The sequence below is a fragment of the Thalassophryne amazonica genome, chromosome 9, assembly GCF_902500255.1.
Source record: "Thalassophryne amazonica chromosome 9, fThaAma1.1, whole genome shotgun sequence".
Classification (NCBI taxonomy): Eukaryota; Metazoa; Chordata; class Actinopteri; order Batrachoidiformes; family Batrachoididae; genus Thalassophryne; species Thalassophryne amazonica.
This window is the reverse complement of record NC_047111.1, coordinates 75,638,280-75,653,080: the sequence shown is the minus strand read 5'-3', so window position 1 is coordinate 75,653,080 and position 14,801 is coordinate 75,638,280. Positions and strand designations below refer to the sequence as shown.

Below are 14,801 nucleotides of genomic sequence, written 5' to 3'. Positions count from 1 at the left end.
AAGAAATAGAGAGAGAGCGCGAAGGAGGAGGGGTGGAGAGGAGGAGGGGGACAGCCTCGGTGAGAGAGGTGAAAAACTGATTTACAAAGTTTTTCATTTAAAAGAGCAGGTTTGACAAATCAGTCCATGTTCAGCTCTTGTTCAAACAAAGCAATTAGGTGTTCCATTGTTTAAAAAGAAAAAGTAATGAAATCCCACTCAGATTGTTAAAAAAACAAAAACACAAAACTGTCAGGATGACAGAAAAACGGCCTGCTTCACTGGATTAAAAACTACTGTGTGTCATTTTTTGAAGAGTAAATGCGACGTCCATTAAATAATGTGTTTTTAACATTTTCAACATTGTTTAATTTATTAACTTAGACTTTGCCAGAAACATGCAAAAAATGAATTTTGATCTTAGGATGGACCAGAGGCATGTTGAAGATTGGTCACATTGATCTTACATTTTGTTTTGATTGAATATTGAAAGCACCATCTTTGCCCCTGCCCAGTTTTAGAACATCGCACGTGTGCATGTTTTGATTTGATCACAGGTGGGGTTTGATATCTTATTGTCTCATGCGTTTCCCATTATTCAGTTTGTCCTGTTTATGAGATCCCTGTCTTGCACCTTCATCTGCCCTGTGGAAAATTGTCCAGTGATTCTTGATGCGATGCATGATTCACACAGGATCCAAACCACCTGATCCTTTGTTAGGTTGTATTTGGGTTCGTCAGTCTGAGTGCTGATGTGCACAGGGCTACAGACTGAGTGATGAGATAGGATGATAGGAAAAAATGCTGCCTGATTGGCTCGATGCAACATCTGCCAAATATAGACTTGGTGTATAAGTGAACCGAAGCAAAGCGTAGATTCACTTTTGCAAAGTACCGCTATGCAGCAGGTGAGTTAATAAACATTGACCAGAATCAGGCTATTTTGTCTGTTGTCCTGTCGCTAACAGTAACTGAATAGAGATGGATCTGGTGTGTTTCAGGGGTTTCTGTGGCGTGTTGAGACTAGTTTGTTGTTCATTCACCATTAATTTTGTACTTCACATCAGTTAAGGGGTTCTAAGTCTGAAGGAATGCTATGTTTAATGTGTGCTTTCAGTTTGGGATTTCCCTTTAGAAACCGCTTCCACACATGTTCTGAAATAACAACCCATGCCCTGACTTATACATTGAGTATAGTGCGTCATAGTGTGTAATGTAATGTTTTTGTGTCTTTGCCCTAGATGCTGCTCAGTTGATGTGGTTTGAGAAGCTGTATGTGTTGCTTCAGTGTGTCGAGAAATATTTCATCTACCCAGCTGTAGTTCTCAACTCCTTAACAACAGAAGCTCAAGCTGTGGGCCAGAATCACAAAGAGCTGGATATCTAGTAAGTACTACCTCATGGTGCCCATGAACACAAATATGTTACCAGTATGTTTTGGAACCACAAAACCTGTGTGTATATACATACACACCGAACAAATATATAAACATGGCACTTTTGTTTCTGCGCCCATTTTTCATGAGCTAAACTTAAAGATCTACATTTTCTATATGCACAAAAGATTTCTCTACTCCTATTTCTCTCGAAATCCGTATTGTTCCTCTTCAATCCGAGGTTTAACTCTCAGACAAACCCTCCTTTCCAGCACCCTGGAGTAGACTTTATCATGCAGGCTAAGTAGTGTGATGCCCCTGTTTTATTTTTTTTTTATGAGGCTACCACCCCAGTTTGCCACACCTTTGGCACAGTCCCAGACCTCCACACAGTGTTGAAGAGACGTCTCATCCAAGACAGTCCCTCCACACTCAGAGCCTTCAGCATTTCTGGACAGATCTCATCGACCGCCGAGTTGTGTGACCTCAGTGACTTCCATCAGGGAAATTGTTGATGATCCCCCATCATCTTCCAGCTCTGCCTCTACTACAGAGGGTGCTCCAGTCTGATACAGGAGTTCCTGCTCGGTTAAGGTCAACAGAGTCCCATCCTTACTGTATATAGCTTGGGTGGTTCCTCTTTTTCCTCTCCTGAGGTGAGCATCTTGGTGACAACTCAAGGAGCTTGTAAATCATGGGAAACCAGATCCTTCTCGGCCAGAACGGCGCAACCAACAGCACCCTATGACTGCTCTTGTCTATCCTGTGCAGTGTCAACATTAGCAGTGGAAGAGGGGGGAAGGCATAAAGGGGTTAAGTCATACAGGAGGAAGTCCGGCCACGGGTGAGCCAGTGCATCCTGCCCCAGCGGGCTGTTTGCTTCCGAGAGGGAGTACCACTGTGGGCAATGTGTCGAGGTGCTTGAAGCGAAGAGGTCCACTTCCGCTACTCCATACTTCTGCCAGACTATCTGGACCACATTCGGCTTCAGTCTCCACTCTCCTGGTGGTGGTTTCTGTCTGGAGAGTAAATCCGCAGCACCGTTCTCTACGCTGGGCAGATGAACTGCTCTGACACTTTGAAGGTGAGGCAATGTTGAGGCATGTTGTAGATGTGTTGTCCGACCAGACAAGAACATGTCTTCCTCTCAAGGCCAGGAGGAAATTCTTGAGCCAGTCACAGAGCGCGAAACTCCAGCATGTTTATGTGTTGGAGTCTCTCCTGAGGACTCCAGACACCCCTCAACATCCTGTGATTCCACACGGCCCCCAGCCTTTGAGCGATGCATCTGTAACGACCACCTCTCAACGAGAAGGGATGGAGCCTAGAGGGACACCCTTGCAGATGGAGTCTATGTTCCCCCAGGGTCTGAGGTGCAGAAGGTACTGGTTGGTGAGTCATACAAACCTGTGCTGATGCATCTTTGAGTTGAGGCCTAGGTTGTTGATCCAAATCTGTAGGGGACGCAAGAACAGAAGTCCCGAAGGTACCACTAGCGACATTGCAGTCAGTTTGTCCATCAACCGGAGCAGCAAACCAAAAGACAGTGTCACAGCCTGTTGAACATGTGAGATGAGATGAATTACATGGTCCACTCTCTGCAGGGATGGTGATGCAGTCATAGTTAGGGAGTTGATGGCATTGCCGATGAAGGTTGTTTGTTGACTGGGAACAAGAGAACTCTTTGCAAAATTCACTGTGAGTCCTAACTGAGAGACATGGTTCAGTAGAAGAGCTGTATTGTTGTGCACCTGCTCCTGAGTCGGAGTGCAGACAAGACAATCGTCTAAGTAGGGTAGGATTCTTAATCCAAGAGCTTGCATTGGGGCTAGTGCTGCAGCCATACTTCTTGTAAATGTACGAGGGGTGAGAGAGGCCGAAAGGAAGCACCCTGAACTGGTATGCCTGACCTTCGAAAGCAAAGCGGAGAAACTGACTGACGAGGCGCCACTGGCACATGGAAATAGGCGTCTTTTAAGTCAACACTTGTGAACCAGTCTCCTGGTGTGATAGTTTGAAGGACGTCTACTGTGCGGAGCATGTAAAACTGCAGCACTTTGATATAACGATTCAGATGTTGGAGATCGAGGACAGGACGAAAGCCGCCATCCTTCTTTGCAACAAGGAAGTAAATTGACTAGAACCCCCTGAGCTGGTCTGAACTGTGAACAGACTCTATGGCCCCCTTCTCCAGTAGTTCCAAAATCTCCTGTTGTGCTACACTGGGTCAGAAACAACGGTCATCCTCACCCCATTGAACTTTGGAGGACGACATCTGAACTCAATACTGTAACCCTTGAACAAGGTTGAAATCACCCATGGGTCTTGAACTTGGGCCTCCCAGTGCCTGAGATGATTTAGTGAAAAACGGCTGGGGGCTAAACGTTGGCAGTCAGACCCGACCACCTCTGGCTCGCATCCCTAAGGACCTCTGGACACGATTATTGGAATTTTTCAATTTCAATTTATTTTCATTTATATAGCACCAAATCACAACAGACTTGCCTCAAAGCGCTTCACACAGGTAAGGTCTAACCTTACCAACCCCCAGAGCAACAGTGGTAAGGAAAAACTCCCTCTGAGGAAGAAACCTAAAGCAGACGAGACTCAAAGGGGTGACCCTCTGCTTGGGCCATGCTACAAACATAAATTACAGAACAATTCACAGAACAATTCACGGACAAATATACAAGAAATGCTCTTGGCACACAGGACAGGAGGATCGCCAACACGAATACAACTCCCATCTCTGGATGGAGCTGCACCTTAAACAGAGAAAAAAAACAGAATCAGGCATCAGAAAGACAAAAAATACTGTATAATTTGCCAGCATTAAACAACAAGAAAAACAGAGAAATACTAAGGTGCCCTAAAGAAGCTCTGTGAAACCGTTCAATTCTCGGGGGTCTGCCCGTAGGCTCCCGAAAAGCAGGCCGCTGGGAGAGCTGGGCCTCAACTGCAAAGGCACGTGGAGCTCTTGGAGTAGATGGGAGCCTGGATGTAGAGTGAAAAGTTGTAGCACGTCTGACTGGCTGAGGCCTGGAAGTCCGGTGCAGGTCAACAAACTGTCGCTGAGATTTACTAGCCTCAACAGCGTGCTCCAAAGTTTGTTGGGCCACAGGTCCAAATACTTAGCCTGGAAGAACTGGCAGTAAACGGAGTGTACCTCTGCAGGATTCCGACACGGGGGACTGCGCAAGCCACACCTGACGTCTGGTGATGGTAAGGGTCGACATCAGTCTGCCAAGCTCTCTGGACATATAAGCAAAAGTTTGGAGTCTTTGAGTAGCATCATCAACCTCTGCCTCCTTCAAAGACTTTGAGAGGGCAAGGGCTAAATGGGACAGTGAGTTGCCTAGGCGACCAATGCGAGCAGCTATGTCATAGCTCTTGGTGAGGAGGTCATCAGTGACCCTACACTGAGGTTGTGGGCAGCGGGCATCCGGCCGAGCAGCATCAGCCGGAGCCACAACCAGGTTCGCAATAATGCTTTCAACAGAGGGCATACAGTTCAGACCATACTGAGCCGAATCTCACATAGAGCTAAGGGCTCTGCAGTCCTGCGATTGATGGGTCGATGATTTGGGGTCTGCCCAACATCGGTGGAGCTCCTCGATGTATGGTTGCGAAGCTGGAACATTGAACTCAAATTTGAGTGACTTTGAAAAAGGCACTTTAAGCGGTGGTTTTCGCAGAGGGATTGTCGAACCCAAGCCTGGATAAATCCAACTGAACAGCTTGCTTGACAATGGATAGTCCAGGTCCGGTTTGCAGCAGGGACTCTGCCTCAGAGATGTGAGAGCCCACCAATGAATGGCTTGGGCCCTCTTATCCTGATCCATGTCATGTCATGTACAACAAATCAGTCTTCTTCCTGCTGAGTAACTACATCGGTCTGATCAGCCTCATTAGGGACAACAGGAACTGTTACAGCATCCCTAGGCTGCAGATTCAGAAGTAAGGACTTAATCTGAGCAAACTCAGAAGTCAATGTTTCAACCTTTTCAGCCAAAGCATGGTCATGAGTAACCTTCTTCGCAGAAGGGTTCCCTACATGTGGGCGTTTACGATGCTTTGGTTACTTCCTGAGGCTGGAGGCCTAAGTCCCACTGGCCATCCCACTTTCCAATGCCGTGAGTCTAGCAGACGTCTCTGCCAGTGGCATACTGGCACAATTATTGCAGGTATCGTCAGTCAGGACTTCCCTCAGGTGTCCGATCCCAAAACACGAGGGGCAAAACATATGTCCATCTCCTGGGCTCAAAGGAGCCAAACAGGTACTACAGCCATGCAACAAAGTCCCTGACATCATTGTGAACTGCGTGCAAGTGGCTGACACAAGCCCTGACGGTTACAGATAGCAATACAAAGCATGAATCACACGGTGTAAATACTAACACAAGGCACGAATGTAGTCACTCACAGCCACAGTAGTAATACAAGGCATGGAGCGTGAATCACTCGCAGCATAAATGCTAATACAAGGCACAGAGCAGGAATCACTCACAGCCACAGCTGTAACACAAGGCATGGAGCGGGAATCACTCGCAGCCACAGCCGTAACAGTCACAGCCTAAGTGCTAAATCGCTACATCAACAACAGCAGCTGCTAGCGGAGCTGTTGAACTTAGTAAAATGGCGGCGACGCAGATGAAAGTACTTTGAGTGGAAATCACTCACGGCAAGCCCAACACAGTACACTATACTGGTTCTGATACACACACTACCACGTAATTAACACCCCTCAACATCCTGTGATTCCACACGGCCCCCAGCCTTTGAGCGATGCATCTGTAACGACCACCTCTCAACGAGAAGGGATGGAGCCTAGAGGGACACCCTTGCAGATGGAGTCTATGTTCCCCCAGGGTCTGAGGTGCAGAAGGTACTGGTTGGTGAGTCATACAAACCTGTGCTGATGCATCTTTGAGTTGAGGCCTAGGTTGTTGATCCAAATCTGTAGGGGACGCAAGAACAGAAGTCCCGAAGGTACCACTAGCGACATTGCAGTCAGTTTGTCCATCAACCGGAGCAGCAAACCAAAAGACAGTGTCACAGCCTGTTGAACATGTGAGATGAGATGAATTACATGGTCCACTCTCTGCAGGGATGGTGATGCAGTCATAGTTAGGGAGTTGATGGCATTGCCGATGAAGGTTGTTTGTTGACTGGGAACAAGAGAACTCTTTGCAAAATTCACTGTGAGTCCTAACTGAGAGACATGGTTCAGTAGAAGAGCTGTATTGTTGTGCACCTGCTCCTGAGTCGGAGTGCAGACAAGACAATCGTCTAAGTAGGGTAGGATTCTTAATCCAAGAGCTTGCATTGGGGCTAGTGCTGCAGCCATACTTCTTGTAAATGTACGAGGGGTGAGAGAGGCCGAAAGGAAGCACCCTGAACTGGTATGCCTGACCTTCGAAAGCAAAGCGGAGAAACTGACTGACGAGGCGCCACTGGCACATGGAAATAGGCGTCTTTTAAGTCAACACTTGTGAACCAGTCTCCTGGTGTGATAGTTTGAAGGACGTCTACTGTGCGGAGCATGTAAAACTGCAGCACTTTGATATAACGATTCAGATGTTGGAGATCGAGGACAGGACGAAAGCCGCCATCCTTCTTTGCAACAAGGAAGTAAATTGACTAGAACCCCCTGAGCTGGTCTGAACTGTGAACAGACTCTATGGCCCCCTTCTCCAGTAGTTCCAAAATCTCCTGTTGTGCTACACTGGGTCAGAAACAACGGTCATCCTCACCCCATTGAACTTTGGAGGACGACATCTGAACTCAATACTGTAACCCTTGAACAAGGTTGAAATCACCCATGGGTCTTGAACTTGGGCCTCCCAGTGCCTGAGATGATTTAGTGAAAAACGGCTGGGGGCTAAACGTTGGCAGTCAGACCCGACCACCTCTGGCTCGCATCCCTAAGGACCTCTGGACACGATTATTGGAATTTTTCAATTTCAATTTATTTTCATTTATATAGCACCAAATCACAACAGACTTGCCTCAAAGCGCTTCACACAGGTAAGGTCTAACCTTACCAACCCCCAGAGCAACAGTGGTAAGGAAAAACTCCCTCTGAGGAAGAAACCTAAAGCAGACGAGACTCAAAGGGGTGACCCTCTGCTTGGGCCATGCTACAAACATAAATTACAGAACAATTCACAGAACAATTCACGGACAAATATACAAGAAATGCTCTTGGCACACAGGACAGGAGGATCGCCAACACGAATACAACTCCCATCTCTGGATGGAGCTGCACCTTAAACAGAGAAAAAAAACAGAATCAGGCATCAGAAAGACAAAAAATACTGTATAATTTGCCAGCATTAAACAACAAGAAAAACAGAGAAATACTAAGGTGCCCTAAAGAAGCTCTGTGAAACCGTTCAATTCTCGGGGGTCTGCCCGTAGGCTCCCGAAAAGCAGGCCGCTGGGAGAGCTGGGCCTCAACTGCAAAGGCACGTGGAGCTCTTGGAGTAGATGGGAGCCTGGATGTAGAGTGAAAAGTTGTAGCACGTCTGACTGGCTGAGGCCTGGAAGTCCGGTGCAGGTCAACAAACTGTCGCTGAGATTTACTAGCCTCAACAGCGTGCTCCAAAGTTTGTTGGGCCACAGGTCCAAATACTTAGCCTGGAAGAACTGGCAGTAAACGGAGTGTACCTCTGCAGGATTCCGACACGGGGGACTGCGCAAGCCACACCTGACGTCTGGTGATGGTAAGGGTCGACATCAGTCTGCCAAGCTCTCTGGACATATAAGCAAAAGTTTGGAGTCTTTGAGTAGCATCATCAACCTCTGCCTCCTTCAAAGACTTTGAGAGGGCAAGGGCTAAATGGGACAGTGAGTTGCCTAGGCGACCAATGCGAGCAGCTATGTCATAGCTCTTGGTGAGGAGGTCATCAGTGACCCTACACTGAGGTTGTGGGCAGCGGGCATCCGGCCGAGCAGCATCAGCCGGAGCCACAACCAGGTTCGCAATAATGCTTTCAACAGAGGGCATACAGTTCAGACCATACTGAGCCGAATCTCACATAGAGCTAAGGGCTCTGCAGTCCTGCGATTGATGGGTCGATGATTTGGGGTCTGCCCAACATCGGTGGAGCTCCTCGATGTATGGTTGCGAAGCTGGAACATTGAACTCAAATTTGAGTGACTTTGAAAAAGGCACTTTAAGCGGTGGTTTTCGCAGAGGGATTGTCGAACCCAAGCCTGGATAAATCCAACTGAACAGCTTGCTTGACAATGGATAGTCCAGGTCCGGTTTGCAGCAGGGACTCTGCCTCAGAGATGTGAGAGCCCACCAATGAATGGCTTGGGCCCTCTTATCCTGATCCATGTCATGTCATGTACAACAAATCAGTCTTCTTCCTGCTGAGTAACTACATCGGTCTGATCAGCCTCATTAGGGACAACAGGAACTGTTACAGCATCCCTAGGCTGCAGATTCAGAAGTAAGGACTTAATCTGAGCAAACTCAGAAGTCAATGTTTCAACCTTTTCAGCCAAAGCATGGTCATGAGTAACCTTCTTCGCAGAAGGGTTCCCTACATGTGGGCGTTTACGATGCTTTGGTTACTTCCTGAGGCTGGAGGCCTAAGTCCCACTGGCCATCCCACTTTCCAATGCCGTGAGTCTAGCAGACGTCTCTGCCAGTGGCATACTGGCACAATTATTGCAGGTATCGTCAGTCAGGACTTCCCTCAGGTGTCCGATCCCAAAACACGAGGGGCAAAACATATGTCCATCTCCTGGGCTCAAAGGAGCCAAACAGGTACTACAGCCATGCAACAAAGTCCCTGACATCATTGTGAACTGCGTGCAAGTGGCTGACACAAGCCCTGACGGTTACAGATAGCAATACAAAGCATGAATCACACGGTGTAAATACTAACACAAGGCACGAATGTAGTCACTCACAGCCACAGTAGTAATACAAGGCATGGAGCGTGAATCACTCGCAGCATAAATGCTAATACAAGGCACAGAGCAGGAATCACTCACAGCCACAGCTGTAACACAAGGCATGGAGCGGGAATCACTCGCAGCCACAGCCGTAACAGTCACAGCCTAAGTGCTAAATCGCTACATCAACAACAGCAGCTGCTAGCGGAGCTGTTGAACTTAGTAAAATGGCGGCGACGCAGATGAAAGTACTTTGAGTGGAAATCACTCACGGCAAGCCCAACACAGTACACTATACTGGTTCTGATACACACACTACCACGTAATTAACAGGGTTAGCAACACAAGTAAACAAGTAGCCAGCCTTTGTTGAAATAACACGACTAAAGGCTTAGCTGCTAGCAGCTAGTGACTTCAACTGTGCACAGAGGAAAATACCCAGTAGGGCAGTGGCGAAGGGCGCGCTCCAGGCGAGAAAGGTGTACTCACGACACGTGAATCAAAGAATACCAAACGGTGAAGCCATGTCTCGCAGCCTCTGGAGGATGTGTGCAGTGTATGTAGCTCAAACCAAAAGTGGCTTGCGAGGCTACAAGCGAGAGCGGCAATCGTAGATAAATGCGTTCTCAACCTCTTCAGCATGCGAGAATGTAGACAAGAAGTGAGCGCTGGGTACGTCTGGCATATAAAGACAACCAATGACGTCACCCACATCACATCCAGCGGTGTGACTATGTTGGTATATATTCTTGACCTCTCTGCGCTTGCGCACATGTAGTTATCCAGGTGCTAAGCACCGTCCTCTGGCGGTTAGTAGGAATGAAATAGGACAATTGTCTATTGCTCCCTTTGGGGTGGATTGGGGAGGGGATGAGAGAGCTGAAATGCTACACCACTCCTCTTTGGGTTTTTGAGACGGGGGGGATATCCCACCAGCATCAGGAATGAATGAAGTCTCTGTGACCTTTTCCATTCATATAAAAATGATAAAAGTACACTTTTGAGGTCCTCAGATGGTTCACCTCCTCAATGTGAAGTGCCCCAATATGGTTTTGTTTCTTGATGTTGGCTCAAGCACCACTAACTTGGTGCTTATTTCATCTTCTGATGTAGCAGCTACGGCTCCTCAGGGAACGAGTCAGGCCTTCATTGAAGTTGAAGTTGGTTCATTGGTTGTGGTTTCAGGTCATCTGAAGGTCGTGCAGCACATTTTGCTTTTTTATTTATTTATTTATTTATTGCTACATTCTGAGGTCTTCTTCATTAGGTTTTGGTCTTGTATGACAGTAAACCTTTTTGTCTTTTCTGTCTTTGCAGTAGCCGAGCTTTCTTCATCTCTATAGCAGGGATGAAGTTGCTGCGTTCTTCCTTCTGTGCCCCATCGCAGCAGTACGTCACGCTGTGTTTCACCGCGCTCTTCTTTCAGTTTGACTATCCACATTTCTCCGAGACCTTCTTGATTGACTACTACTTAATGTCTATTGTCTTCAGCAAGGTTTGGATACATGTCAAATCATTTCACCAGCCGCTGGTAGCTACATAATAATATAATGTCATATATTACAGATGGTGTTTTTGATTTGATTTCTCAGATGTGGGACCTGCTATACAAGTTGCGATTTGTGTTAACGTACATTGCTCCCTGGCAGATCACGTGGGGTTCAGCATTCCATGCCTTTGCTCAGCCCTTTGCTGTGCCCCGTATCCTTCACATGTACTCCTCACAGTCGGAACAGAAGCACTGGTCACTTTTTTTGCTTTTTCTCCACTTGCTGTATTAATGTGGACAACCTATTTGGAATGTTGTGTGTTGCCACCCCTAAAATGTAGTTTTCTCTGGGATATGAATTACATTGTTGACTTGCAATTCAGTTTCACCATATCTGCTTTGTTTTGCTCAAGAATTAGTTGTTTTGTATTAATATGCATATGACAAATAATGTAAGGATAAAGTATTTGTCAGAATAATCTTTGAGCAATAACTATATTGTTTGTGAGAAATCCTTAATTTGTGATTGTCTAGACTCCGCTGTGCTTTTTGTCCAAGCCATTTTTTCAGCCATCTTTTCCACCCCTCTTAACCCAGTCCTCGGCAGCGCCGTGTTTGTCACCTCGTACACCAGACCTGTCAAATTCTGGGAGCGAGACTACAAGTATGTTTTAGATGCACTTCTGTAAAATTGAAGGTTTAAATGATTTCTGTGCACTTTTAATCATAGAATTCACTTTTGCAGCACCAAAAGGGTCGATCATTCCAACACAAGACTCGCCACCCAGTTAGACCGCAACCCAGGTTTGAAGCAGCATTCTCTTCCTCCATTTTATTATTGTCTCTGTTTATTGTTGTTTTACTTGTAATTCTGTAGTCTTTTTTATTATTATTGTAAAGGTGCTGATGACAACAATCTCAACTCTATTTTCTACGAGCACCTGACACGCTCTCTGCAGCACAGCCTGTGTGGAGACCTGCTGCTCGGCCGCTGGGGCAACTACAGCACAGGCGACTGCTTCATCCTTGCCTCAGACTACCTAAACGCTCTGGTGCACATAATCGAGATTGGCAATGGCCTGGTCACCTTCCAGCTAAGAGGTTTAGAGTTCAGAGGTGAGCAACAGGGGTTGAAAAAACTTCACACTTTTGACTTTTCATAGGAGTTGAGAGTTTCTGCAGCTTGCTTTTTAACTACTGTGATAAATGTCCTCAGAAAAGTAAATTTAAGCACATTTAGGCAAATGTGCTGTCAAAGTAAATGGCACCAATTGGCAAATTTTAGCTATTTCTTTGAACTGCTGTTTTTCTGGGGCAGATCAGTTTTACAACATGTATCTTTAAACACGTGCACAAAAACAAGGATTGGGTCTGCAGGCTTTTAAGCTACAGCATGTAGGATTTTAGAGGTGTTTCTGAGTACAAATGGAATGTAGTATTCATAACCATGTGTTTAGTACATAATTTATCTGCAGCAACAAATCAATGTTTCCATGAGCTCATATTGAGCCCCTCATAAAGTGGAAACAAACAGATAAATCAGCAGTTGCACCCCTATACACTGTCTGCTGGTTGTTCAGGCAAGTTAACAAGTTTAAGAACACTCATTTTTGTGAATTGAGGGATCAAATATATTGCTTATCACAAGAGATGGCTTCTTTTCACCAAAGAAGCAAAAACATGATGGGAAACAATATTGCGACAGGTGCAATCTACCGCTTCATCACTAGATAACACTAAATCCTACTAACTTTAAATTTTTCAGTTTTCTGGAATTACTGCTGGGTCGAAAATATGAATACACCCAGTTAGATTATTAATTCGGTGTTGGTTATGTTTCCAGATGTCTTAACTAGTGATTATGATTTACACCTGGTACCATGTCTGTGACCACATAAAAAGGGTTTGTTTGCCTTTTTGACAGCGCTCATTGGTTTTACTGACACAAGGTACAGTGAGAGAGTCCAAGGAGTTTAGTGCAGATATGAGATAAAGTATCATAGATTTACACAAGTCAAGAATCAGGAATGTCTTTGAATCATTTCTACACAACTGCAGATCTTAAAACAACTGAAAGGTGTTAGTAGAAGAAATATAAATGCTGTTTCCCAGGAGTCTCACATTTAATCAACTGGTATGATGCTCTTAGGACTCTGACAACAAACCATATCACAATAATAATGATCCTCTTTCAGATTTAGACTTAACATTTTAAGTCTGAGTTTATTGCAGATATTGCTTAATGCTTAATATGGTTTTTGAGTCGCATTAATTGCACATATATTTCTCCAAAGGCCTCTTAATTGAATATGTTATACTTGTTTAAAGTACCTGTTATTTTGTGTGTGTGTGTGTGTGTGTGTGTGTGTGTGTGTGTGTGTGTGTGTGTGTGTGTGTGTGTGTGTAGGTACATACTGTCAGCAGAGGGAGGTTGAGGCCATCACTGAGGGAGTGGAGGAGGATGAGGGTTGCTGCTGCTGTGAACCTGGTCACCTCCCCCACATGCTGTCATTCAATGCTGCCTTTGGTCAGCGCTGGTTAGCATGGGAGGTGGCTGCAACTAAGTATGTCCTAGAGGGCTACAGCATCAGTGACAACAATGCAGCCTCCATGTTGCAAGTTTTTGACCTTCGAAAGATCCTCATCACATACTATGTCAAGGTACATCATCAAAATGCAAATTTATAAATGGTGATCCTTACATTTACTTTAACTTCTGTTTCCTACAGACAATAAGATATTTTATGGTTTTGGTGGTCAACTTCATTTTATTTATTTATATATATATATATATATATATATGTATATATACGAGGTCTGTCAATAAAGTAACGGTCCTTTTTATTTTTTTCAAAAACTATATGGATTTCATTCATATGTTTTTACGTCAGACATGCTTGAACCCTCGTGCGCATGCGTGAGTTTTTCCACGCCTGTCGGTGACGTCATTCGCCTGTGAGCACTCCTTGTGGGAGGAGTCATCCAGCCCCTCGTCGGAATTCCTTTGTCTGAGAAGTTGCTGAGAGACTGGCGCTTTGTTTGATCAAATTTTTTTCTAAACCTGTGAGACACATCGAAGTGGACACGGTTCGAAAAATTAAGCTGGTTTTCAGTGAAAATTTTAACGGCTGATGAGAGATTTTGAGGTGAGACTGTCGCTTTAAGGACTTTTCACGGTGCGAGACGTCGTGCAGCGCTCTCAGTCAGCGTCATCAGCCTGTTCAAGCTGAAAACCTCCACATTTCAGGCTCTATTGATCCAGGACGTCGTGAGAGAACAGAGAAGTTTCAGAAGAAGTCGGTTTCAGCATTTTATCCGGATATTCCACTGTTAAAGGAGATTTTTTTTAATGAAAGATGTGCGGACGGGTCCGCACGTCGGGACGCAGCCGCCGCGACGCTCCGCCACAGGAAAAACACCTCTGTTGAAAGCCTTAAGGACAAGTTGGAACATGTCCTGCCTGTTAAACATTTTCTCATATACTCACTCCACTGAAAGCCATCAAAAGCCGCCTGGATTTTACAAATGGTTATCAACACGGAGGTGTTTTTCCTGTGCCGCCGCACCGCGTCGGCTGCGTCCCGAGGCCCATTGTTGTGCCATACATCCAAGAACATCACCTCATGTTGCAGCAGGATAATGCACGGCCCCATGGTGCAAGGATCTGTACACAATTCTTGGAAGCTGAAAATGCCCCAGTTCTTGCATGGCCGGCATACTCACCGGACATGTCACCCACTGAGTATGTTTGGGATGCTCTGGACCGGCGTATACGACAGCGTGTACCAGTTCCTGCCAATATCGAGCAACTTCGCACAGCCATTGAAGAGGAGTGGACCAACATTCCACAGGCCACAATTGACAACCTGATCAACTCTATGCGAAGGAGATGTGTTGCACTGCATGAGGCAAATGGTGGTCACACCAGATACTGACTGGTATCCCCCCCCCCAATAAAACAAAACTGCACCTTTCAGAGTGGTCTTTTATTGTGGACAGTCTAAGGCACACCTGTGCACTAATCATGGTGTCTAATCAGGATCTTG

At 45.8% G+C, this 14,801-nt stretch overlaps 1 protein-coding gene across 1 annotated transcript in view; it reads left to right on the top strand.

The window, feature by feature from the left end:
* The window catches only part of LOC117517416 (pecanex-like protein 3), a 109,387-nt gene that overhangs the window by 65,807 nt on the left and 28,779 nt on the right, over positions 1 to 14,801 (top strand). The window contains exons 21-27 of the mRNA XM_034178420.1: positions 1,221 to 1,365; positions 10,584 to 10,761; positions 10,859 to 10,967; positions 11,290 to 11,419; positions 11,501 to 11,559; positions 11,656 to 11,871; positions 13,163 to 13,416. Of these exons, the coding sequence (XP_034034311.1) occupies positions 1,221 to 1,365; positions 10,584 to 10,761; positions 10,859 to 10,967; positions 11,290 to 11,419; positions 11,501 to 11,559; positions 11,656 to 11,871; positions 13,163 to 13,416 (1,091 nt within the window). The remainder of the gene's footprint in view (positions 1 to 1,220; positions 1,366 to 10,583; positions 10,762 to 10,858; positions 10,968 to 11,289; positions 11,420 to 11,500; positions 11,560 to 11,655; positions 11,872 to 13,162; positions 13,417 to 14,801) is intronic.